The 27,166-nt window shown below is 49.2% G+C and overlaps 1 protein-coding gene across 2 annotated transcripts; it reads right to left on the bottom strand.

The window, feature by feature from the left end:
- Positions 1–241: 241 nt before the first annotated feature.
- Positions 242–27,116, bottom strand: Morn5 (MORN repeat containing 5). 2 transcript variants are annotated; one of them, XM_005082150.4, is made up of 5 exons: positions 26,955–27,105; positions 23,507–23,654; positions 21,221–21,332; positions 19,683–19,814; positions 242–392 (listed from the first exon to the last, which is right to left on the bottom strand). In XM_005082150.4, exons 1-5 carry the CDS (start codon positions 26,999–27,001, stop codon positions 313–315), a joined length of 519 nt encoding a protein of 172 aa, XP_005082207.1. In that variant the 5' UTR covers positions 27,002–27,105; the 3' UTR covers positions 242–312. The 2 variants fall into 2 exon arrangements, with proteins under 2 accessions (XP_005082207.1, XP_040591603.1); XM_040735669.1 differs by lacking the exons at positions 242–392; positions 21,221–21,332 and having other exon boundaries at positions 19,685–19,814; positions 26,955–27,116.
- Between the last annotated feature and the right edge of the window lie 50 nt (positions 27,117–27,166).

Raw genomic sequence — 27,166 nt, 5'->3', positions numbered from 1 at the left:
GTCACATTTCTCTGAGCCACAGATTCCTGTCTACAGGAGGAGGTTCTTGCTCCCTTAGTTGCTCATCCAGTTAGAAATATATGTCATAAGATAAAAGTTCTTAAACATTTTCGTGCATAAGAAGTAATTGGAAATGCAATTGCCAAGCCCCATTTCCAAATATTCTGAGTGGCAAGTCTGGGCTTGGGTACTGATGCAGGTGAAATGGGGTGTCTTCTAAAGCACTCACCCTTGGGGCCGCTCAGTGCTGGAAACCTTTATTCTGAAACTCCCATGTGCAGAGGGAAATCCCTGATGGAGATGCCGAGGCGTTCACAGCTTGGGCTTCTGTGTGGTCTTCTCCATCCAGGCCTTGCGGCAGGTCCTGAGGATCCACTCATGTTCATCGTCATCTGTAGGGAGAGCAGCCGGTTACACCCATACTCACAAGGCTCCTACTGGCCCTGGCCTTGGGAGTCCCCCAGGTGGGCATCTCAGGCCTGCAGTGCTTTCCAGCACCAGCTGGTAGCCCAAATGTTTAGCTCTGAGGAGTTGGAGCAGAACATTAACTGTCATAGCATCTCTCAGCCAATTTCCTAGGCTAGGAAAACGGATCAGCTAGAGAAGAGTTCATGGTCTGAGGATGGAGCTGATGGACACAACCCAAGAGCATTGAGGCACTTTGATTAGTTTGATCCAGGCAGAGTGGCGGCCTCACATTCATTTGCCTGACATTCAACAGCAGCAGCCCCCCTGCACTGGGCCAGACCTTGGCAGAAGTACTGGGAGACACAGCCTTGGGTACCAGTTTTTCTCTTCCCGTGACCCTTGGTTTCCCTCTTTGGACTCAGGTACACAGTGGGAGACACAGAGGGGACTGCGGGTGTCATTCTCTCAGAGGCCAGATATAGCCCTCTCCCTGCACACTGTCCTCATGGCCTCCTCCCCACAAATACTTCTTTCCCAGGGCTGTGCAGATGAGCAGGGGCTCACAGGGGTCTGGCCACCGGTGCCCAGCCTCCTGGTCAGCACGTGGGAGAGCCAGGAGGATCTGAGCTCATGGACGCTGCTTTTCCAAGCCTCACAATCGAATGAGTCCCAGCCTTCATTCTATAAGCAGCACCCCCCTTTCTTCACGGGACCCTCTGTGGATTTATCTTGTTTTCCTTTCCTCCCTCTTTCTGCTCTAAACACACACCCAGCCCCTCCCCCACCACAACAGGGACTCACTCTAATGGCAGGGCATGCACCCCTAAAAATGCATGCAGCTTTATAAAATATGCCCTCTTGCTTTGTGTGCAAATGTGTTTTTAATGTACAGAAATGGCATTGTGCTGTGAGCGCATTGTGTGGGACTTCTTTCGTTCTGTGGCACGGTTCACTTTTCCTGTGGCCCATGTACAGCTAGGTCTTTGTTGTAACCACTGCCTCCTCGTCCATAGCTGGCTGCTCTCATGGCTGACTCTGTTCTCCCGGTGTCGCCTCCAACTCCTCAAGACCAGGGATATCAGGCCCAGTGGGGCTTCTGCCTTTGTAGATGCGGGGGAGAACTTGCCTGGGTTTTGTTCTCAGGGAGCACCATGGAGCTGCACAGATTTCACTCACCTGCGCTCCCACGCTACCACTTTCCTGCTGTTCTCTTTTGTCCTTCCTGTCCATCCCTGTGTCCATCCCTGACCTCAGGCTGGCTTCCTCTGGGCCACATAAATGGAGGCATTTTCTCCTTACCTCTGCCTAACTCCCTGCTTCCTCTTCAGGTGACAAATGCTAGAAACTAAGGATCAAGGGGACTCACTACAGAAGGCTAGTAAACGCCTCCTCCATCCCCTGACCAGGGACCCTCCCTAGGGCCACCCTCCTGGGGAAGCACCAGGCCCACACTGGGGAGACGTCCATGGATAGCTGAATAGGCTACACAAGCCCCCACATCTCACCGGGTCTCTGTAAGATACAGCAGGGGATGGGGAGATCACACTCACTCACGTCACAGGACTGAGGCTTTAGATCCCCTAACTCTGGGATCTCAGACACGTTCATCAGGAGCTGCAGCCTAACTTCTCACCCCAGGGCGAACTTGATGATGCTGGGGCCAAAGTTGCCTCCAGAAGAGTTAGCCCCTACCTAGCCTTGCTGGTGAGAGCATGCTCTGGCCCTAGGAGACAGACCTAAGCAGCCGGTGGGCCTCAGTTTTCACCTGCAGGCCGCCTGAAAGGCCTGGCTAAGGCTGACAACCCAAGGGCGTGTGATGGGTGCCATGCTGATGTGTCGGCACACAAGGAGTTAACCGCTGGTGGAGCCCACTTTCGCCACACTGAGCAGCCTGGTTGATAATTACAGTTCTGAAGTCTCCAGGCTATTCGAATCAGTGCAGCTGCAGCCTCTTCAGCGGTAACCCCTGAAACCAGACAAACTGGGTGTATTGTGCTGAACCAGTCCTCGGGCCCCTCCCTGATCGTTATAAATTGACAGCAATGGACTTAACAGCCCTCTTCACTCCTCCGTTTGCTCTCTACCTGGCTGCACAGCCACCAATTTGAATCCCAGATGCCTTCCCTCGGGCAGCTGCTCCTCCACCCTCCCTCCACCTCCTCGGTGCCTCCTAGGCTCCCCTGGCCTGCCACGCCAGGGTGAGGCTGCCCGAGCACATTTCATCAATATTTAAAATGGAATTAAACCTGTAGCTTTGATTAATGCTTCCTGGAGCCCGAGAGTAGTGATTACTATTTTGCAAATTGCGATTGTTGGAATATGTTAATATGATTGTCAGAGAACATCTTCACCTTCTCGGGTAATTTTCCTCCTTTTTTGGCAGGAGGGGAGGAGAAGGGGAGGAAAGCAAAAAAAAAAAAAAAAGATGGGGAAAACACCCCTCGAACTCTTTAATCAATTGTAAATGATCAGCCCTGGCAGAGTTGTGGGTGGTGCAGAGGGAAGTGGGAAGGGTGGGTGGGGACTTCTGTTGGGTGCATTTAGCATCATTCTAAGCTTTTGGTTCTTGTTGGCCTGGTAATGTCACTCTGGGACACTATCCTAAGGAAGCAATCTAGCTGTCACCAGTTGTTTAGAATCAAGAGAACAGAAGATGTAGATTTCTAAACCAGGGAATGGTTACTTTGTTGTCTATTCATTCATTTGACAAATGACTTCTAAATACTGTACATGCCAGAAGCCTACTGGCTTGGGGGGAGCAGTGGACTCTCACTGTAAGCCATGGGCAGGGGATATTTAGCAGCCAGCGAAAATGATAGTTGTGAAGTCGGTAATGGCAACGCGGGAAACACTTTTGATGAGATAATAAGCCAGAATAAATAAGATGATGAAATACAACAAAACAAAACAACCCCCCAACAACAACAATCCATGGACTTTTACACAGAAATCCATGCTCCATGTAAAACTGTGGCTCGAGGAAAAATTAAAGGAGATAAAATGACTTGGTATAACTCTGAGCAGTGTGATTTTCCTTCCTGTTTTTGGTGTTCTCAAATCTTTTTCCCCTTATGTGTGTTGTTCACAAAAGAATTTAAAAATCATCCTTGCCTTTTTTGTCTTGCCCTACAGTGTAATGTCTTGGTGCTTTCTATATGTTTTGTTCATTGAAATACAAGATTTCTAGGTCCCTGAAAACATTAATATTTTTATACCTTTAAAAAGTAAAAATCCTAGCATAAAAATGTTGGCAAAAATACACAGAAATCTGCAGTGTGGCCATCTCCCAAAGGAAAGGAGAAGAAAATACAAAAAAAAAAAGTAACTTTGCAGTGGAGAAACTGGCCTCAGCTAGTTTCAGGACAGTGCCAAGCAAACGCCAGGGAGCCTGTCCCCTTGTTCTGATTAGATGGCAATGGCTCTTCACCTTTGTGGGCTTCCTCCCCAGATGCCAACCCCAGTCTAATTGGAAGAGAAGCATCTGAACTCTATGGATCAAAGCACATCCTAAAAATGCCAGACCAGGGCTCCTTAAAACTGTCACCCAAACAAGGAAATCGGCATCTGTGTGTGTAGTCTACTTGTAGAGCACTGAGATCAGTTCCTAGCGCTGAAAACCAAACCAAAACCCAAACCAAATCCTAGGCAGGCATGGTGGCACACATCCCTATTCCCAGCACTTAGGCAGCAAAGGTATGCAGATCTCTGTGAGACTGAGTCTAGCCTGGGCTAGTAGTGAGTTCTGGGCCAGCCAGGGCTACATAATGAGACAATGTCTGAAAACAAACAAAACTCACAAAATAAAGGAAAGCCATTAAGAGGAGCACAGGAAGACACTACCTGGAAGGGGTCCAGAAACAGAAAGAGGATGTGAGGGAAGAAAGGGGTTTCTACTGAATTGAAAGGCCTTAGTTAAGTTAGTTCACCAACATTAATACCGATATAAACGCACTGAGTTGCCAGGTGTACCACACGACAGTGGCTATGAATAGGAGGAAACGGGCATGAGGGGTGCTGAGAATTGCTGTAGGATCCTCACACTGATTATGTGACTGTAACTGCTCTAAAATAAACAGATTATTTCTTTCAAATGCATGAAAATGGAGTGTGTTCTTTACTGACCAGACATTGTGCTCTCCAAAAGAAACCAAGGCTCTCACACAAGTCAGCTGCCCAAGTGAAAGTACTCACAGTTTTGTCTCCCTTGGCCCCTCATACCTTATTTTTAAAATACTTTCTTAGATAATTTCTTCCTTTCCCATTAGAGCAGTGGTTTGGCAAAACCCCTGGGGGGGTATCATATAGTCATTTATCAGATACCCTACATATCAACTATTTACATTATATTTCATAACAGTAGCAGAATTACAGTTATGAAGTAGCAACAAAGTAACTTTATGGGGGGGATGTCACCACAACACGAGGAGCTGTGTGTGAGAGTCACAGCATTAGGAAGGTTGAGAACCACTGATCTGGAGCTAAGCTCTTGGTGCAGGGACCACTGCCCCCAGCATGGGTACATGCTTTGTCTGGTGAATCTGAATAAGCTTTTTTCACTCTGATTTGCCTCAGGAGTTTGAAGCAAGAGAATAAAGGAATTTCTGGCTAGCCTGGGCTACACAGACCTTCTAAAACACCAGGCTAGTAGATAGCTGAGTGGTAGAGCTCTTACCAGATATTCACAAAGAGATCTTAAGTTTGTTCTCAGCAGAAAAAAAAAGAATCAAGAAAGGCCTAAACAAGATAATACCAACTGTGGCATAGTGTAAACATCTATGTTGATTATTCCTTTTAACACAAACAATTGTTGAAGTGTGATTTCTTTCTGAAGTCTAACTTCCTGCAGTGCTACAGACTGTGGGGTTGGGAAAAGGCCTATGGATTTACTTGTCTGGACACCAAGGACCTCATGATGTGTGTAGGCTGGGCCCGCATGCCTACCTCCACTCCACCCTCACAGGCCCTGTTTGGATGCCAGACTTCCCTGACAAAGCCAAGGTCATGGTTGCTTCAAACAGATTGGAGCAGCCATGTCAGCAGGGCCTAGCACTGACCCAGAACATTTAAAGTACTTAATAACTGTATGGTGAAGGACTAAAGAAATGTAAACTTGGGGACATAAAAGTAAGAGATCCACTCTGTGTGACTAAGATCAAAAGAGAAGACTGTCCTCCCTCCTCAGACAGTGCAGGCCCAGGACTGCCAGCCACTGCTGCCTTTTGTGTCCTGAGGCCATAGGTTGGGCACCTCACCACCCAGCCTGGGATCATACCTGAGAATTAACTGCTTCAGGAAACACCAGAGAGTCAGTATGGCCTTTGAGGGCTGGGGAGATGGCTCAGTGGGTAAGTGCTTGCACACAAGTAAAGACTTGGGGTCAAACACCCAGCATCTGTTAAGAGCCAGGCACAGCAGTGTGTGTCTGCAAAGTCATTATTGATAGGGTGGATCCCTGAGGCTTGCTGGCTATGCAAAATAGATGAAACTAGCCTGCTGGCTAGCTCCAGATTCAATGAGAGGCCCTTTCTCAAAAATGATAAGGTTAGGAGCAATAAAGGAAGGTAACTGAGGTTATCTCTGGCCTCTATATGTACAACACACAAGAAAGTGCACCCAGGTACACACACACACACACACACACACACACACACACACACACACACACACACACGCAATGTGGCTTTGGAGCTCTGTGCCACCGCTGGACTGCTAGGAAGCTTTGCCATGAATCTCATCTGAAACATGTGTAGGGCAGCTCTTGATGCACAGGAAATGCCAAAGGCCCAGAGAGAAGCCAGCAGTTGGTTTTCTTTACAAGGTGGAACTTCTGTAACCAGACAGACCTGGGTCAGACAATGAACCACCCCGGTGCTGGGTGAGCAGCCCTTCTCCATCTCTAGTCCCAGGATCCTGTCTGCACAGTGGGTTGAGCCAGACCCCCACAGCAGGCAGGGGGAGGTCTGGCCAGGAAGAAGGGTGCTCCATGAATACTCACGAGGAGGTGAAAGCTAGACATCATTCCAGTGGGTCTTCAATTCCCAAAATGGATGATGGCAAGGGTGTGTTCCCTAGCGGACTCACCAGTGTACCCTTGGGATTTCTGGGTCCCTGCCAGATATGGGGTGGGGAGAACCACAGGGAGGAGGTCTTTGCTCAGAATTGGCACCATGAGGATCAAGGAGCACAGCCCAGCTAACGAGTTCTGTTCAAAGCTGAGGACAGGCTGGGACAGGTGAGCCATGGTGGGCAAACAGGTAGATTGGGGTCACTGGGCTTCCACAAGCTGGGCTCTTGGCACACCTTTGAGTTGGGTAAGCCTATGGTCACCACTCCTATGCAAATTCCACTAGTGTGAGGGAGGGGTGTGGGCTGGGAAAGGGAGGAGACCCACAATGAACAAAGTAGCAGGCTTGCGGGGCGAGGCAGCCCAGCCCAGGGCCTGGGAGGGTGCTGAGCTTTGTGTGTGCATGTGTGTGTGTGTGTATGCATGTGTATACATGTGCATGTGCATGAGTGCCTGTGTGTGTATGCATGTGTATATATGTGCATGTGCATGAGTGCCTGTGAGTGTGTGTGTATATGTGCATGTGCATGAGTGCCTGTGAGTGTGTGCATGTGTATATATGTGCATGTGCATGAGTGCCTGTGAGAGAGTGCATGTGTATATATGTGCATGTGCATGAGTGCCTGTGAGTGTGTGTGTGTATATGTGCATGTGCATGAGTGCCTGTGAGTGTGTGTGTGTGTGTATATGTGCATGTGCATGAATGCCTGTGAGTGTCTGTGTGTATGTGTGTGCATGTGTATATATGTGCATGTGTATATATGTGCATGTGCATGAGTGCCTGTGAGAGAGAGTGTGTGTGTGTGTGTGTGTATTCATCCTTCCTCAATGAGATAGGGTCACCACCACTTACCATAAGGAAGGCTTAGGATGTAGTGATTTCTTTCTTCTCTCCATTGGGGCAGAGGGGATGGCCCAGTGAAGCTGCTAATACGTGTATGGGCACAAATGGCCATTTCTACCCAGTTGTTCTCCATATCCAGCTGCGTGCCTGTGAGTGTGACAGTGCTTGTTTGAGGGTGCAGTGTAATGCATGGAATGCTGGTGTATGTGTGGCACGCTGGCAGTGGGTGTGTATCTGAAGTCTTGAGTGTGTTGAGTGTGTGAAATCACAAGTACAGGGAAGAGGCACTCCAACGCGGTGATCCAAAAGGCCAGGCTGGCGGGCAGTAGGCCCACAGCCAGGCCAGGCTCCAGGACAGAAAGCCTCTGTCATCGGACACTGCTCCTTACCCTGTGGTCAATGGCAACAGGAGTCCAGGCTGGGATGGAGGTACATATCTGTCAGACTACTTTCAGCCCATGGCAGGCGTCCACCCCATAGCTCTGCCCCACCTTCAGCACAGATGGTGGAGGGGGACTAAGGCCACCATGCCCTGACATTCCCATCACCACTCCCAACTCAAAGGAGACTTTGAACTTTCCTGGCAGTGGCGGCCAGGGGCGAAGACCTCAGCACTGTCAATATTGACTGAGAAGTCCCTGCCCAGGCAGAGCTTGCTGCAGGCAGGTGAGAGACCATAGGCTGCTCTTGTCTCTCCCTGTAGTGGAGAATCCTCTTGGGAGTGGATTAGGACAAGCTACATCACCCCTTGGCGTAGAAGAGCTGTAGAAGCCAGCATCCACAAGCTTGCCAAAGCCCATTCAGATATAAGAGGCTTGGAAATAAAAAAGGAAATGGTAAGACTGAAATAAATAAATATTATAATTAATGTATTCAAACTTGATTAGTTATTAATTCTAGAAATCAAAACAATTTCATTATCCTTGAAATCCATTTGCAGGCTCTGTTTCTTTATTTTGCCAAAATCCTCTGCTATATACACCCCTCCCAAGAACTCAGAGCTAGTGTGACAGAATTGCAGTCAAATAATGGACCAAATAAAGTTGGAGAGATCCAACAGCAAAAGAACTTGCATTTTGTTTTGATACATTGAAATGGTAGGGACAGAGGCTTCAAGCCTCGGTGCCTTAGGCGCTATCATTGGGGAGGGGTGAGTTAAGAATGTTAGGAAGCATTTCTGGGAGCAGGTGCTGGGCACAGCAGCAACACATGCCCCGCCTCAGGAGACCTCGTGAATGCTTCTGAAAGCATGGCTCATGTGGTTTGGGGTGGACGTAGTGGGTGCTTCAGTTGGGTAAGGGGAAAAGTGCCCAGAGTCAGAAAACGAAGCCTGAAAGTCCCTTAGGAAGGCCCTACACTGGAAGGGACTCCTCTCTAGCGCTACACAGGCAAGGTGTGACATCGTTGGAACAAAGATCATAACTTGTTGCTGAGGTGGTGATACACATATGACTTGTGCTTGTGGGTGATGCAAATCTAGCACCGTTGTCTGTGGCCAGTGTGGACAGGAGGCACTCCAGCGTCGAGGCTGCTGACCTGGCCTCTCTACCACCCCAGAGCAAGGGCATGCTGAATGGAGGGTTGCTCCCCTTAACGATTCTTCCTGCTATTTGAGTACTGATAATTGGATTTGTGTTTCTTTTTTTTTTTAAAGATTTTATTTATTTATTATGAATACAACATCCTGCCTCCATGTATGTTTGCACATCAGAAGAGAGCACCAGATATCTTTACGGATGGTTGTGAGCCACCATGTGGTTGCTGGGAATTGAACTCAGGACCTCTGGAAAGAGCAAGCAGTCAGTGCTCTTAACCTCTGAGCCATCTCTCCAGCCCTGGATTTGTGTTTCTTAACTACACACCCACAGTGCCTGCCATAGTAATAAGACAGCTCAGAAAAACTAAGCACCATAGCAAACATCACTGCAGCAACTGTCCCTTTTGCCCCTGATCTCTGGCTGTGTGTGCATGACAGAGGCCAGTGTACAGCTGCCAGCTGCCAAAGGCTGGCTAGGCCGGGGTGGCGTGGACAGCCAGTAGGGATGGGAAGGAAGTGCATGGATTTTGCAAGTCAGGGCTGCCATCTCTGGATCCCAGGGGAGAAGAGGGAGGCTCCCCAGTGGTGCAGTGACAGCCATGCCTGTCTTCAGGGCTACAGCCCGTGATGTGGCCACGCCCCACTTCCTGAGAAACCCTGCTGCAGCGCCTGCCCTCTGACTGCTCACTGTCTGCCAGACTGAAGCCAAACACCCTAACCAGCATTCACGCTCACCTCATCCTCTGCCTTGGACGCACAGCTCAGACCCACTCGGACACGCCCATCACAGCCCTGCTGGACATCCCTGCCTTGGGAAACCTCCTGGAGTCCTCCCCCAGCCTCTAACACACAAGCGGGTCATAGTGCTACATCTTAGGACCCCTACTGTTCCTTCCCTTTCATTTAACAAACCCCATCTCTTGCTCTTTAAGGCCAACCTGAGCACCTCATTTTCTGGGTCATTATCTTAGCCACACAGGACACAGTCACACATTCAGTACACTGTCATTGCAGCTCTGGGTACCAGAGAAATGAGGACATCCTTGGTTTTGGAAGAAAGAATCTCATACCATACTCAATATTTTAAATTAAATGTGAACATGAGCATCACAGACAACATGCAGGGTGTTGGGCTGCCTTCACATGTCATTCGTGGTTTATTTGAACACTTGGGCTCCCCGAAGGCCCCAGGCTTCCTGTGCCTGCCTGTTTAGTCTGTGCCTTTCTCCACCCTGCACTGATCTGGGGTCTGGGGAAAGCTCTGTGCTGTCGTATGAAGCCCTCATGTACACAGGAGAAAAGTAAAGACCTGAGTCTGGGTGCCAGGAGATCTGAAGCACTAGGCTGATAAGGAAGGATGAAGATGGGGGGCCTGTGCCCCCAGACCAAATACCAATGAGAGAGAGATCTGGAAACAGCAGGCCGCCGGTTCAGTTTTGACAGCAGTATCAAGAACAGGTGGGCGGAGACCAGACAACAGCCTGCCAAGGAACCCTGGCTCGCTGCGTGTGTGGTGTGAAGAATGTACCTGCTTTTGACTTTGTATCCATGGTATAGGATCACCACGGTGGTGGTCCCTGGCGTGTACCGTGCCACGCCCTGCTCCCACTAGACTGCCTGCCTCACTTCATGCTCACAATAACTGTATGGCGGGTCCTCTAATATTCCCATTTCTCACATAAGGGATCTGAGTTTCAGAGAAGGCGGGCTACCTGCTCAAAGTTGCCCAGCTTGCAAGTGGCATCTGCAAGAGCTCACACTGTGGCTCCAGCTGCCCCTCCAGCCTGGGTGTGGACTTGAGCTTCAGCTAAGTACCCAGACTTCCAGAGCGGAACTGAGGAAGAGAGGTGAGGCTTCTGCCCAGGGCTTCTGGCCTTGCACTTACTTCCATGAAAGGAGACAAAACAAACCATGCTGGCCAGGCTGAGTCCAGCTGCGGAAGGGGAAGCTGTGGCCTCTGGATGCCTCCAGGAGGCTGCCATGGGGGCAGGGAAGCATGCTACCAGGGACCATGGGCCCTGCAGCTAGGAAGGGGATTTCCAAGACCTCTGGAGTGTTGAGGTGAGAGGGTGATAGTTGGCAGTTCTGCTGGTCAGAGGAGCAGCAAGCAGGGCAGGCTGTCATCACCAAGCATGGATCTTGATGGGACCCATGGGTGGCTTCTAGGCAATTTCTGTTTGGGGAGAAGACTCCATAGCTTTACCTATATATGATCAGAGAGACCTGGGTTCAAATGCTGGCTATTCCCTTTAACAGAGGTGTAGTTGCTAGCAAATAACACACACCTTGAGCCTCAGTTTCCCTATCTGTCAGGTAGGGAAAATAGCATCTCCTCAAGGGCTGGGAATGGACTAAGTTCCTGGCACAGTGGAGGCTTCAGTATCCCTAACGTCTCTTTCTTTGCCTTCTGCTGACAGCACATACCCGAGTCTGCTGGGAGGGATGTGTGATCTGTGGGGCATTTTATCTGGCAGTTACAAGTGTGATATTATCCCTCCACAAAGCCTTCATTATGGTGCTGCTCACAATACCACAAATAAAGCAGGGATGCCCTTGCATGCCAGCCTCCAGGTGATTATAACATTTGGGTAAATTGCCTTTTGTCTTGCTAGAGAGCTAGCAGTAGGAGGGGCTGTGTGGAGTCTCACTGGCCATCTTACAGAAAACCCCAGGGAGGCTCACGGAGAGGTAGCCTGGGTTTGGGGCAGGTGTTGTAGCTAGCATTGGAAATCAGGGTTCTAGTCCTGGCTGGACCATGGTTGATGGTGTGAGGGTCAGGCGTGGGATTGGCCATCTTGGAGGAGGGGGGAGCTGCTTCAAGATGAGAGGAGTCTTGGCTTTCCATAGCACTGGGAGGACTCTGAGCCAGATTGTGAGCATAAAGTAAGCCGAGGACTGGTCTTAGCAGAAGTAACTGACTGTAGCTCAGACCAGTCTGTCTCTCAGGTGCTGGGAAAGCCATTGCTTCTTATACTAGCAAAAGCCACCTTCTCATTCAGAGCTAGCCCAAATGCCATCACTATTTAGCTTTGGAGTCAGCTGGTCCTGGTTTTCATTCCAGCTCTGCTAACCTTGAACCAGGGATGCTGCCTGACCTCAGTCTCACCATCTGTGAAGTGGGAATGATCAGGAGAGCTACTTATCAAGGCTGCTGGTGTCAAGTGAGGTGCAGGCCAGTGCCTGGGACACAGCAGGGGCGCTCAGTATAACTGTCATAACATCCCGCATCCCATTGGCCCTTAGTCCCTCCTGTTGGGCATTTGGGATGTTTACACTTCAGAAGACTAAGGTGGCCTTCCGTTTTCAGGTGTACAGTCTGCTGTTGGCGTATTCCAGAGCTGCCTGGAGGCGATTGCCCAAGCCCCTGTAAACAGGGCTGGCTGGCAGATGAGTCCAAGTATGACTCCCATCTGTGCTGAGTTCCCTGGGGGATTCTTCACCCTCACTGAGCCTCAGTTTGTTGAGTGTAACTGATGGGAGAGCTTCCTCCTACATGATGGGAAATGTCTACTCAGTGGCAGCTCGTACCACTGTCTTCCTCTTCCTCTTCCTCCCAAAGGCTCCAGAGGCACTGGCCAGGTTACACCCCTTCTTCCCACTGCCCACCCAACTAAGCGTACATTCAAATGAGGGTCGTGGTCTTAGTTTTGAATTCTGTCTGGGGCCCATAGGTTCAAGTGTAAAAAGGGCCTCGCTGCAAATAATCACTGGCGTGTGATATTTTTACGAAACCAAAGCCATTGTTTCTGATTGAAGGAAAGTCGGTGCTATTTTGAAGAGCAGCACGATTAGGCAGTGGCGTTCTCTCTTTCACCATTGGGAATTAGACGCTGTTTGAGAGATTGTGAGCTCCAGGACATTTGCCAGATGTGCTTGATTCTACATTTCAGACAACAAAGGGGATAATGTTGGCGGGAATCTTGACGGCACTGCTGATGATCGGGATATTCTTTGGGGATGGTACTGAGACCTTTCAGGGAAGGATTTCAGCTTTTACATAAACTAATTTGGGATGCTCACTCTCTGTCTTGCACAAAGCAAATTTAGTTCATTGTTAGCTGTATCTGTTAAAATGGTTACAAGGGTTTTTTCCTTGAATATTAATAATGCGCCTTTCATCAGAGACTCGAATAGGGTGTCATTAATTGGGAGGAGGGAGTAAGGATTAGTGATACAGTTCTCTCAAAAATGATTCCTACTAGTACCATAGAGGCAAGCAACAGACATATAAAGAGATGCCCGAACAAAATGCTGACGTGACTTTGCCCAGTGCTTCCTAAGAAGGGTGAAGACGACGTATGTGCGGAGGCAGCACTAGCCAATCTCTTGATTTTTTCATCATATTAAAGCTACTTCTCCTGAATGTCTCCGAATGCTTCTGCCTTGGACCATAATGCATCAAGGGCCTCTTTTCAAATAAGGTCACATTTCATTTGGGAGACTAGCAGCTTTGTCTTAAGATTAGAGTGGGCCTTCTCGTTCATTGAGGGACCTTACTGAGCTCCAGGTGAATGCCGGTGACTGTGCTTGGTACAGGAACAATTATGAATCAGGCAGGTCGATGAGCACAAAATGAATTAGTGCACAAACTGGTAGGAAGAAAAGCTTGCTGTGACTATAACAAAGTAACTGAGGCAATTAACGTAAAGGGAAAAAGTCTATTTAGCTTATGTTGTAGACGGTTCCAGTCCAAGATTAGCAGCCTGGCTGCTTTGGACCTCTGATGGGGGTGGCATCAGTGGAGGGTGACAAGGGACCGGCAGACTGCATGACTGCAACCCAGAAAGCCAAGTAGAGCCACTGGGGCTGAGGTGCTCCAAGCTGCCCAAGGACCTCCCCTAGGGCTCCACCTCCTGATGACACCCCCTGGGGGCTGACTCCTCTGAGGGATAGTGCCCACATTTGAACCACAGCAAACAGACTCTGGGTTTGGCCCAACTTTGCCAACAGCTGTGTGACCAACTGGAAGCAAATCCTGTTTTTAAAGACTTATTTTACCTCTTTTGTGTACACCTGCCTGCTCACACAAGTCAGAAGAGGGTGTCAGATCCCCTGCAGCTGGAGTTACTGAGATGCCTGTGAGCCACCATGTGGTGCTGGGAATCGAACACAGGTCCTCTGCAGGAGCAGCAAATGGTCTCAACCACTGAGACATCTCTCCAGCCTTCCATAAGGAAGTTCTTAGCTTGTCTGACACCAGGTATCACCTTGCAAACTAAAGGTCGTGCAAGTTATCCTCTTAGAGATAAGGCAAAGGTGAGAGATGAGCGGAGGTCCAAAGCACGGGGCCTGGCCAGCCTCCTCTCCAGTGAGCACTCCTTCCCAGCCTTGTCACCCTGAAAGGTGACTGTGTAGGTGGAGCCATTCTTCAGGGATAGCGGGAAGACCTCTTGGCCTGTGGCTCTGTGCCATGCTCTGAGAGATGCAGAGGCCTGTGGCAGGTGGAGGGAAGAGGGAGAGGCCAAGGTCTGTGCTGCTGCTCACTGAGGGACGGCTGGGTGGACTTGACCGTGGTGTAGAGCACACAGGAGTGTGGAAGGTAGACCTTCAAACAGAGTGAACCTGGGACTCTGAATGTTGTAAGTGAGGAGCTGTGGACCCTAAACTCCCAGCAGCATTCCATTCCCCAAGCAGAGCCAGGAGGAGGCAGCAGGATTAACATAACCAATCACATTTGTCTCCCTAGAGACTTCTTTGCTCCTCAGCAAACAGAGAAAACATTACAAGCCCCAGGGCCCAACTCACTCCTCCTTCCTCCAGCCTCAGTCAGTAATCATAGCGATGGCAGCCTTGAGCTGCCAGTCACTGAACACCTTGTTGGACCAGCTGTTGCATGTACTTAATCTCCTCTTTCCCCACAGCTCCTCCAGAGAGTGCTACCACAATACCCACTCTATAGACAAGAAAGCGGAGGCTCTCAGGGGAAAAAGGGAGCTGTCCATGATTACACCTCACCTGTGGCTGACCTCGCAGCAGAGGTCCACCATTGGTAGGGGTTCCAGGCCCTGCGTTTTTTATCACTGCAGCACCTCTCCCAGTCCTCATGCCTCTCATGGGACAAAAGGTCCCAAAGCAAACCTGGTTTGTTCTATTTGCTGTACTGAGAGGGGTGCACTATAACGGTGTCTGGTGGCTGTCACTAACAGCTTACTGCCTTAAAGCAGAGAGCTCCAGGGGAGATGGGAAAGATCACTGATGGGGGAGATAGAACAATTCCACCGTCTCCAGCCAGGACAGCCCCACTCCAGCTGCCGGCATGCATGGAGGCTTCCACGAGGGTTAAGGCACATGAGCAGAGGCTATGAGGCAGACAGAAATGACTAAATGCCATATCTACATAGCAGGGACCTGAGTGTTGTGTGCCAACCTAGCAGCTAAGCCCAAGTCCAGCTATTAGAGCAAGGAAACAAAAACCCTGCAGATCAGATATGGCCCAAGACGCCTGGAATGCGACCTGTGTCAGCCGGTAAGATGATTTGAAACCTTGGCACCACGCAGAACTATAATGGATTGCTTTTATTGAAAATAATAAGTTGTCTATTATGTGTGAGAATTGAAGTTTGAATTTCAGAGGGGGAAGATGTGAAGATGTGTAAGGAAGTGCTTTTCTTTCACTAAGACTTGATCGGCTCACGGGACCTGTGAGATGCTAGGAACAGTGATGAGTCCGACATAGTCACCCAGTCCCGGACCTCATGAGCTCCCAAGTAAAGATACTGCACTGTCACAGGCTGAGCACTGCTCGAGAAGCCTATGGGGACACAGAGGAGAGGGAGGCAGGTGGGGCAGTGGAGGGGAGGTGGGCCAGGAAAGGCTGCCTCTAGCAGTCCTTGGAGAGAGCTGTGAAGTCAGCGCAGCGCACAGCAGTCAGCACTTACCAGTGAACAGAAGAGGAAATATTGAGCATTGCATGTGTGCAGTACACATGCACACAGGCTATCACATGTGCAGTCAGTAAGAAACACTCTTGATGTGCCCAAGGGTCTGCGCCTTCCCTGCTGCTGTGACAAAAAGCCCTGACAAAGGCAACTTGAGGGAGAAAGACTTTAGGTGACCCACAGTCTGGTTACAGTCCGGGGAAGTCAGGCGGCAGGAGCCTGAGAGAGCTGGTTGCAGACCCCGTGGTGCTCAGTGTGCTCTCTCCACCCGCCTCCCCCCCACAGTCCTGTCCAGGGGATGGAGACACCCACAGTAGAAAGGGCTTCTTAATTAAAGTAATCAAGGTAACCCGCACAGACACGCCCACAGGACAACCTCATCTACACACTTCCACAGTGATGCTCTCTGCCCAGGTGACTCAGAATTGTGTCAAGTTGATAATTAAAGCTAACTGGCACAGCCTAAAAGCCAAACTCAAGAGAGCATAGGTTGCCTGCGATATCCTAGGATGCTGAAGGTTTTCAAACCTTTTTAGTGAGTAGAAGGGTGAATTTAAATTATCACTGAAAGTCCAGCACAGGCCTGCATACCTATTGGGAAGATTGAAACAAGTAGATTTTCTTGAGCCCAGGAGTTCAAGGCCAACCTGAGCAACATAGAAATACTTTGTCTCAAAATAAAAGCTAATTTTCACAGTAATTCAGTACTGCGGTGCCACAGTCCTTAGGTAAGAAAAGCATCCCTTAGGGCTGCAGAGATGGCTCAGTAGTTAAGAGCACTGGTTGCTCTTCCAGAGAACCTGAGTTCCATTCCCACCATCCTTATAGTGGCTCACTACCGCCTGTAACTAGAGTTCCAGAAGACCTAATGCCCTCTCCTTGCTTCATGTGCACCAGACATGAATGTGGCATGCAGACACGAAGTGCCAGCCGCACGCCGTCCACACTAAAAAAGAGAAGAAAGGCATCTCTGAGGCCAAGCCCAGCAGCAAGGATGCCCAGCAGCAAGGATGCCCAGCAGCAAGGATGCCCAGCAGCAAGGATGCCCAGCGAGGCTGCAGCTTGCTTTGGAGACAGGAAAGGAGCCGGGGCAGCGCAGTGAGGCCTGGAGGGAGAAAATCCACTCTTCACAGCCCATCACTTCCTTCAATGTAAGCGTTCATTGAGAAAACAACTTCACATTCATCAGGAAACTCTTTCTCTGTTGGCTAGCTTAAATAGTGTCAGAAGGTGTTCTGTGGGCTGCTGGGGAGAAAGGACAAACGGGACCCTGCACGCTGCAACACTGACTTGCTGGGAAATGTGCCCCCTGCATAACAGTGACCTGCAGGCTATGAGAGTAACCATCTGCTGTCTGATTAGAATATGAGGCCTGCTCCACCGCAGGGATGATCACAGGCCCTGGGCAGTGGGCTGGGTGGCTGGGTGGGTGGGAATGACAACCTACAGCTGTTGTTTTACTAAATGGTCATGCTTTCAAACTGCATTCTAAATACTTGTGCTTTTACTCACATATGTGGGATGCTCTCACTGTGGTCAGAGAGGATTCTTTAAGCAGTGGGTAGTGTAATGCAGAGACTCATAACTGGTCTGTGTGCTGGGTATGTATAACTCTTGCGTGCCAGGTGTGATGGATCAGCTGTATCAGCCTCTGGTGTCCAAGACTCAGGAGACTATGACACAAGGAGGGGGTCACATCAGGCCCACAGGCCAGCAGCTCAGGCTGCAGGTTACAGATGGGGAGCACCGTTGACGGCTAATTGGAATGTAGGGAGAAGGGCACCCGGGAGACAGGTGGGAGTCTTTCTAAAGGACAGGTCAGTTGCTATGCTTCTAGTCTGAAACTCCTTCCTCCAGCCAGCTCCCCACCCCTGCGCCTCCTGTCACTGTACATTTGCCACCGTCGTTCCCTGGGGTCAGACACTCCCCCAATTCTAAGCCTCTGTGCATGCTGTTCCCTTTGCTCTTGTGTTGGTTTCAGAGACGTTCCGTGAAGCTGCCCTGACCTGCTGGCCTCCAGGGTTGGGTGTCACTCCATGCGGCAGCAACTCTGTACTGTAAGGATCCCTTCCTCAACAGTCTTTTCTGCCTGGTGGGAGAAGATTCTGGACACTACTACCATCCCCATACTTAGCCCAGATCCAGACACACAGCAAGTGGCAGTAAATATCTGCCAAGTAAACCATTAGTGTCTGTCCTCCAAGTGCCCCACCAAGAACAGCTTTTTTGCCAGACAATGGTGGCTCACATCTTTAATTCCAGCACTTGGGAGGCAGAGGCAAGCGGATCTCTGTGAGTTCAAGACCAGCATGGTCTACAAGAGCAAGTTTCAGGACAGTCTCCAAAGCTGCACACAGAAACCCTGTCTCAGAAAAACAAAACAAAACAAAACAAAACAAAAACCAAGCCAAAACAACAACAAAAAAGAACAGCTTCTCGAATTTCATGACTTGCCTCTGTGTCTTCATACATCTCTCTGCATAAGCCCTCCCCCGCCTTTCCTGCTGGTGCAATCAGTGCATGCCCATTGCTGGTTTGTTTTAAACATATCTGACCAGACTGGCCTCAAACTCGATATGCATGAGGATTGTCTCTCCTTCCTGGTTCTCCTGCCTCTGCCCCACAGGTGCTGGGATTACAGGCATGTGCCACTGTGCCTGGCTTATGTGTGCTGTGGCTTCATACATATGAGACAAGCACTGCACCGACTAAACCCCACCCAGCCATTCTTTAAGACCCAGTACCTCTGTGAGTCCTTTTCTGTATCATGCTTCCCTCTCCTTCATCTCCCACTTACTCACAAACCCTGCCAATTATACTGCAAATGTGTGCTTCTGTGTTTGCAATGCACAGTAGGCTGTGACTCTTCATTGAGCCAGGATGCCACTCTGGGGAGACAGGACTGGATTACAATTCAAACCTTAAAAACTTCAAACGAAGCACCTGTATCCTACTATAAGTTTAAAAGATTTAGCAAACACACCATGCTCTGGAGTGTCCCAGAATAGACTCCATTCAGCCCTATTTCTGCAAAATGCTCCCACTGTTCCACTTCCAAGTGAATTTCATAGTCAAACACATTTGAGACATCAAAGAAAAATCCTCTCCCATTGAGTTTTATAGCTCTCATTCATTCTTGATTTACCTGGTTTACATAGCCTTACTTTTTTTGTTGCCACCAGGATTGAAATGGATGCCTCATACATACTAGACAAATGTACCTCTGAGATACATCCAGCCCTGCTTCGTAGATATTTAATGAGCATCCACTGTGTGCTAGCCCCGTGATCAGTGCAAAGGTATGCCTGGTCCACTTAGGAAGAATTTTTGCCTGCATCTTTAAACTTTACTAGTTTACAGGTCGTAGTTCTCAAGGGGGATGGTCCTATCAGGTGACGCAGTGGTGGTTCAATCTTGCTGTACACTGTGAAGATGTGTCACTCTGGTTGGCTTAATAAAGAGCTTAACAGTCAATAGCTAGATAGGGTTTCCAGGCACAGAGGATTCTGGGAAGAAGAAAGGCGGAGTCTCAAGTCGACACAGAGAAAGCATGACATAGGAGATGAGGTAACAAGCCATGAGCCAAGTGGCAGCCGTAAACTAATAGAAATGGGTTAATTTAAGTTATAAGTGCCAGTTAGAAACAGTCCTAAGCTATTGGCTGAGTTTTCATAATAAGAAGTCTCTGTATGATTATTTGGTGGGACAGGGGAAGACTCGCTACAGAGCTTAGCGTGGAGGAGAGAACTACACAGGCTGGAGTGACTGTCGCTGGTTGCAGGGCAACTGGGTCGCTATTACACTGTCAGGCAAAGGAACCACTACGTAGAACCCTTAACACTTCCACTGCTAGAAGAGAACCAACCAACTCAATAGCCAGAGGGTTTCTGTTTGGACTTCTTGGCAGGTCTTGTCAGAGAATGCGTGTCCACAGTGTCAGCATACACTTACCTGCATTTCTCAGAAAGCGGTTCCGATAATCCTTGATGACCCTGGTGATGGGGTTATAGAAGCCATCTCCGCAATCATAGCAGCCTGAGGGGATTCTTCTAGGCGGGTCCATATTGGTGAGCTGAGAGATGCCTTGAGGAGGCAAAAATGACAGTTAGGCTATTACCAAGGCCATGTGCACCCCTGGCTGCTGTTCATGTGTCTGTGGGACCAAAGGCTGCTTTTGCAGGGCCAGGAACAAAGTCAGAAGGAGCAGGGTCTAGGGAGCTTTTGGGACAGGGGCAGTGGGCAAGGATTTGGGAGCTGGACCCCTGCCTTCTCTGGCCTCACCATTACCCATTTCTTGGGCCATCATGATGGAGTTCTCAAGTCAGAGAAAACCTGGGGTGAGTCAGGGATAGATCCAAGAGAGCAGGTAGCCAGCGTGTGGGTAGAGGCCACAGGTGTGAGCCCTTGGCTACACTCCAGGAAAACTGAGCGCAGAATCTAGATGAGAGAGGGCACCAGAAAAGGGTAGACAGAGCCCTGCACCTGGACTTCCTCCTAAATGGCCACACTGGTGCCATCCATTGCTTTTTGTGTGCTAGACGTTTGGCTCCTCAGAGTAGCCCTATCTTACAGAGACAAGAACTCATATCAGAGGTTGAGTGGTAGACCCATTGCTAGCTAGCAGGAATCAGCCAGGCTCTGGTCCTAAGTGCTAAGTGGCGTGAGGGAAGGAGTGGGTCCGAGTCTGATCCCTAAGTCAGGGGCACTAGAACCCCAGGAAATAGGGGAGAAAAGTATATAGACACTTTAGATCTTGGAATGCCATGGCTGGAGTAACGGGAGATGCTGGAATGTTCTTTTTAGTTGTAAATCTTTAATTTCCCTTTCTCTGAGCAGAAAGTTGAATGCCCACCATGCCATGCTTGCAGGTCTGTACCCTAAAGGAAAACGCTCAGATGTTGTCTAATTATATACTTGACCTTGACCCTAACCAAAACATGTACACTGGCAATGATTACTGAATGCCTTTCCCATACAATGGCTCTGATGCCATTCTATGGCTGAAACTTCAGGCCAGTTGCCACCTTAGGGATGCTTGGAGAAGTCAAGGTCACCCTTATCCATCTCAGTTCTCTCCTCTGTGAGGTAGAACAGGGAAGAGTGACCAGATGGGGCACCCTGGACAATCCAAGAGACAAGACAGGGACTAGAGGGAGCCATCCCACAGAGCTCATGTCCCATCAGTTTCTCCCCTGCTTCTCGAACTCTAATGCTTTACATATTTTTAGCATGACAGCTGTCATGTGCTGTGCACTTGCCATGCATGCAAAGCACTATTCCAGGTGCGAATTTTCTTATTGCCAATGGACTTGTAGGACAGAAAACACGGCTTCCCTGATTTAGATGGGGAAGCTGAGGCACAGAGAAATGGAGTCTCTTCCCCTTGGCCAGCCCAGGGGCCTGAGATGCCACTCCCCTGAGGAGGTTCAGTGGGTACCAGGCAGTCGTTTCAAGCTCCCTTGGTTTCCCTCTCAGTGTGGGGGTGCTACCTGAGGGCTTCAGGCCGAAGCAGATCTCAGTGTGGAACCTCCGGTCATAACTGTCACAGTAGTGCCAGTGTCTGTCCTCATATTGCAGCCCATCAGCAAAGGTATATTTTCCCTGGAAGAGAAGAAGCCTTTTAGGCTCAGTTGGCCTTTCTTCTGCAGGAAAGAAGTGACCGCTCTCACAGTGGCCACGGTTGTGAGCATTAAGGGAAATGGAGATACAGCACCTAACCTGTGTATGACATAGAAAGCATGGAGACTGTATAGAGCTGGGCAGGCAGCCTGCTCTCGGCTCTCAGGGTCCTCATTTATAGGATCAGGATGATGACACTGTCCCCCAATAGGAGTGGCTGGGGATTTGGTGAGATTGGTACATGCTGAGCTTAGCTGGGGAGTATGCGTGCATGTGCTCGTGTGTGTGTGTGTGTGTGTGTGTGTGTGTCTGTGTGTCTGTGTGTCTGTGTGTTTCCTGAAGAGATTAGCATTTTAGTCAGTGGGTTGAGTACAGAGACCACCCTCACCCATACAGATGGGCACTGTCTGACCTGTTAAAGGCCTGCTCAGAACACGGGATAGAGGAAGGGCATTGTACTCTCAGCTGTGTTGGGATACCCATTTCCTCCTGGCCTTGGGCATCAGCATACCTGGCCTCTGCCCGGGACTCACCCCACTGCCTCTCTAGGTTCTCAGCCTGTCAGTTTGGACAAGAACTACAGGTCTGACTTCCCCTGGGCCTCCAGCTTGCAAAGGAGACACTTTAGTCCAGCTGCCATTATCCTGTGAGCCAAACTCTCAATCTTTCTGTGTATCTGTCGGTGCCCTCCTGTTCACCCTTATCTGGGTTCTCTAATGCCCATGGAAGAAACACTTGCACATACTGGTTTTCCTATTATTATTATTGTAGCTACAAAGGCCAGAGCCAGGACGTAGCCTGTTGTCCAGACGTGTGCACTCTGTTCTTGCTTCACAGAGCTAAGGGGAGCCTCAGGATGTAAAAGCACACCAGCCTAGGCATCGGAAACATGGGTGGAAATTCCCACAATACTGTTTGTTCACTGTGTGACCTTGGGCAAGTCACATCCCCTTCCTGAGGCTTAGAGTCCCCAAGCTATAAAAGAAGAAGCATTTCTTGACCTTTTTTTAGGTCATGAGTCAGGCCCAGCAAATGCTCAGGGAAACTCAGAGGAGCACAGATCATTTCCCATAGGAAAGTATAGTTCCATATCCACAGAGGCTTTTGTGTGTATAATTCAGGGGGTTCCACTGACACCAATCATAAGCCCCAAGATCAGAATCTTTGGATTAGATTAGTGGAGGTGGCAATAGTAAAAACTGACACTTACTGAGTGCCTACTGTGTGTTAGGAAATGGCCTCGAAAGCACACCTGTCCCTTTATTTACTGTCAGCACCGGGTGGTAGGCAGAGTTATGCCATCCCACCCTACCCCCAAAGCTGACCACACTGGCAGCTACCTTGCATGGTTTTTTACAAAGAACTTTTCCAGAATCACCCGGTGTGAGGGTCCGTATAAGAGAGAGGTAGAGAGGTCCAGGTGAGAAGACAGGAGAAGTGACTTGGAACTGTAAGCAGAGATTGAAGTGATACCTGGTCCTGAGTCAAGAAACACAGGCAGCTTCTAGAAAGTAGAAAAATGCGAGGAAACACATTCTCCCCTGGGGTCTGCCTGCTGGCCCTGTTCGGACTTCCAGCCCCTAGAATCAAGATCATGGTGAATGGATGCTGGCTTAAGATGGTAAACTGAGGGGTAACCCACCACAGCAGCATTAGAGAGCCAAGATGACTGTCGCTAGTTTAAAACTGAGGGGCATGGGTCAGTGGTGGCGGCACACACCTTTAATTCCAGCCCTCGGGAGGCAGAGGCAGGCAGATCTCTGATTTCGAGGTTAGCCTGGTCTATATACTCATCTGCAGGACAGCTAGGACTGTTACAGAGAAACCCTGTCTCAAAACACACACACACACACACACACACACACACACACACACACACGCACGCACGCACGCACGCACACACACACACACACACACACACACACACACACACAGAATGAGGAGCATGAACTTCAGAGATGTAGAGTTATTGGCCACAGAGCAGACAGCAAATGGCACAGCAGGATGGAGGAGAGCCTAGAGTCCTTGGAGAAGGAGAAGCAGGGAAAGGAGAGAATGGGGAGAGGTAAGCAGCGGGCAAGGCAAGGCAGCTGTGTGCTGCAGCAGGTGGGGGGCTCTTCCTCCCTGAGGACCTCCTGCAAGCCCCAGCTGGTCACCTTTGTCACCAATCCTTTCTCCCAGGTGGCATCGAATCGGCTCCCGCTGGGGAAGAACAGGGTTCCTTCTCCATGGAACATGCCGTCCTTCATTTCCCCAACATATCTTGTATCAGTAGGGAGAATGTACTCCGCATTGCCCTCCATCCTGTAAGGACATGGGGAAGTCACTGAGCTCAGCATGGCAGCTGGGAAGACACTCACTCTTTCCGTCTTTGGATGTCATCACCCCTCAATATTCTGTCAGAGCTTCCTTTGTTTTCATTAACCCCCCCTCCGAAAAAGTTGAAGATGGGGCAGCCTCTGTCTGTCTTCCTCCCCATCCATGCAGACTGTCCTGGACTGTTCTTCGCTGAGAGACTGCCATGTTAGGCCCAGAGAAGGCTGTGGGCTGTGTCAAAGCCACACAGCAGAAAGTGCAGAGACCGCAGCTCAGGCAGCTGGTTCTGCATTCACTATGACCAGTCCAGCCTTACCCTTTAAGCAAACCCTTGTTCTGTCAGCTACGTAAACCACTCTGCACCTCACCTTACTTTTCTCTCCTGTCAAATGGGGATCACTGTGAGGAGGAATGGTGGTGCTATAAAATGTGGATGGTCTTTCTTCGTTCCGTGTTCTCCAGTGGAATTATCTAGAACCCAACTGTGCTGCACTTCCAGAGAAGTCATGATCATGAGGTCAGAGAGACCTTTGTTTTTTCAACAGGGACTCACTCTAGCCCAGGCTGATCTGGAACTCATGTTGCTCAGACTGGCCTTGAACCCATGCCCATCCTCCTGCCTGAGCCTCTCAAATGCTGAGCTTATAGGTATAAGCCACTATACTGGGCTTTTCATTTTTATATTTCGATAAGGTGCAAGCAAATCATGAATTTTAATGTTTTGTTAAAACAGCTGTACTTATGAAGCATAATTGACATGCAAAACTATACACATACTTAAAGTGTACAACTTGTGAGTCTTGACACACATCCTGGAAACTGTCATCCAAGTCAATACAATTACTATGTCCACCAGTCCCAGGGATCTTTCTTTAATCTTTCTTGTTTGTCCTTTCCATTCCTCATCCATAAACAAATACTAATCAGTTTTCTGTAACCATGAATTAATTTATGTTTCTCATAATTTTATATAAAAATATCATAATATGTGCTCCTTGGGGGGGCTTCTGATTTCCTTTATTCAGTATAATTCTTCTGGGATCCACTCATGTTACTGTTATATGAACCAACATTTTAATTGATGTATACTATTCCAGTGAATGGTTATACCACGTTTGGTGGACGTTTGGTTGATTCCAATTTTCAGTTATTACAAAATTTCAGTTATATAAAACTGTTGGAGCACTCACAAACATGCCTTTGTATGGTCATATATTTTCATTTATCAGGATAATGCCTAGGAGTAAAAGGGCTGTCTTACTTCAATGGGGAGTCTACATAAACCAAGTAAGTATTAACTTATTCTATATAAGAAGCTAGTCTAGTTGTTTAAATTCTAAAAAGAAATTTCCTCCTCTCAGACCAAAAAAGAAAATTAACCCACTGGTTATATCTCACATGAAAATGACATCCATGTGTGTCCTGTTACATATCCCTTTGAACTCTCCTCTGGGGTGTGCATTATTCCACCCTTTTTTATTTAGGTTAGAAACAATCGTGTTTCACATATCAACCCTAGCTCCCTCTCCCTTCCCTCCTCCCCTGCCCTCCCCATCAGGTCCCCCAGTCTCCAACCCAATCTCCAGTCCAATCCCCAAGGAGGGTGAGGCCCTCCATGGTGGATCTCCAGTACCTGTCTTTTCATCCAGGGTAGGGCCTAGGCCCTCCCCCAAGAGTCCTAGCTGAGAGAGCATCCCTCATTGTGGGATGGGCACTCAAAGTCTATTTGTATGCCAGGGGTAAATACTACCCAAGGCCCCATAGAATACTTAGGCCTCCTCACTGACACCCACATTCAGGGGTCTGTTTTCCCCCCTTTTAAAGACTAGGAAATTGAGGTATGCCTCAGGCCAAAGGCTGTTTTCTTCACAGTGTAGTTTCTCTCATCACATGCTGAAATTTAAGTAGCTCCAAGGATGACTTAGTTGCCTGTTGCTAAAAATCAAGATTCAGGCAGAGTACATGGCAGAACTATGAAAAGGAGTATAGTCAGCAAAACGACTGTCTCCTTGTGGGTTGTGGGCAATTGAGAGGCTTTCTTCAGGTCTGGGTTTCAGCACTGTGGCTACAGTGGGGGGGGCGCTAGCTGGTGAAAACGCACGGATGGCCTTCTGTTGGTGTCTGGCTGTCTCACTGACTGCATGTGGAGCCCATCATAAAGATGCGTGTGAGTTTTCCAGTCTCTGTGCCTAACTTATCCAATCCTTCATCTCCACCTGACAAAACTTTTGCTGTAACAATGCCTTGTGGGAAGAAGTGATGTGGTTTAGACACAGAACTGGGTAGAAATTCTTGACTCTGTGGATTCATGATGGTGAGCCTGCTGTTGTGCTTAAAAGTTCAAGCATTTGTTTTCAAGATCAGTGTGAACTCTCTCACAGTCATGGAGGTGTTGCGCCCAGCATCTCTGCCACTTCCTGAAGAGTTGCACAAGGGTCCTGAGTCCTCTAAGGCTCCCTCTCCTCCTTTACCATCTCCCCTGCAAAGTTGACTGAAGATTTGAGGCAGCATCCCCCAACCATTATTATCTATGTCTGTGCTCGGCTAGACCATTGCTCCACCGCCTCAAACTGAAAACACCCTGCTTATCTTCCAGTCTCTGTCTGCTCACAGACCCTCCCATCTCTTCATCTCCATCTCCACGGGCCCATGAAGTGCTTTCCACCCCCCAACAACCAGCACTTATGGGTCAGTATACATCCATCTCTGCCCCCCCCCCAGGATCTCCAGCTCTAAAAATACTCCACTTCCTTCATCCAGAGCTGCTAGCAAGGCAAAGCGGCCACCCCCACACGTCCTCTGCGTCTTACCCACAGTGCTCACCTTGATGACGTGTCATAACTGTGCTAAGCTTACCTGCCCCACTGTGTCTGCAGGAGCTTTCTTGAGGGCAGGGATTACGAACAGCATTTGCTGAATAGCATTTCCTATTTTCCTTTGTGTGCGTCATTTTTTAAAAAAGGGTTTATTTTTTATTTTTAATGTGTAGGAATGTTTTGCTTGCGTGTATGTCTATGCACCACGTGCGCGCCTGGTTTCTACCAGAGGCCTGAAGAGGAACTTTGGTTATCGATGGGCTTGAGCCACCATGTGAGTGCTGGGACACACACACACACACACACACACACATACACACCACAATAAATAGAATGAATGAATCCCACTATGCGGCTTATTAGATATGTGTACAAGTGTTCGAAAGCGCTTGGCACAACGCCCTTGACGGAGGCCAAAAGGCAGCTGTCTTCCCCCAGTCCGCAGTGGACTCGCGGACGAATGGGACGTTACCTTCTGTTTACGAACGACCCCACATATTTGCTCCCGGTGTACTGCATGTCAGCAGCTAGTGTCTAGCAGCTAAGACTCCGACTTCAGCGGCCTCGGGGTCACTATGACAACCAGGAGGTGTGGGCGGAGCTCAGACGAAGCCCCGCCCCCGCGAACGTGCTTGACTTCCTGAAATGGCGTCCTCGCGTCTCCTCCCGCGGCCGCCGAGCATC

The sequence above is a fragment of the Mesocricetus auratus genome, unplaced genomic scaffold, assembly GCF_017639785.1.
Source record: "Mesocricetus auratus isolate SY011 unplaced genomic scaffold, BCM_Maur_2.0 Super-Scaffold_100047, whole genome shotgun sequence".
Classification (NCBI taxonomy): Eukaryota; Metazoa; Chordata; class Mammalia; order Rodentia; family Cricetidae; genus Mesocricetus; species Mesocricetus auratus.
This window is presented reverse-complemented; position numbering and strand designations above follow the sequence as displayed.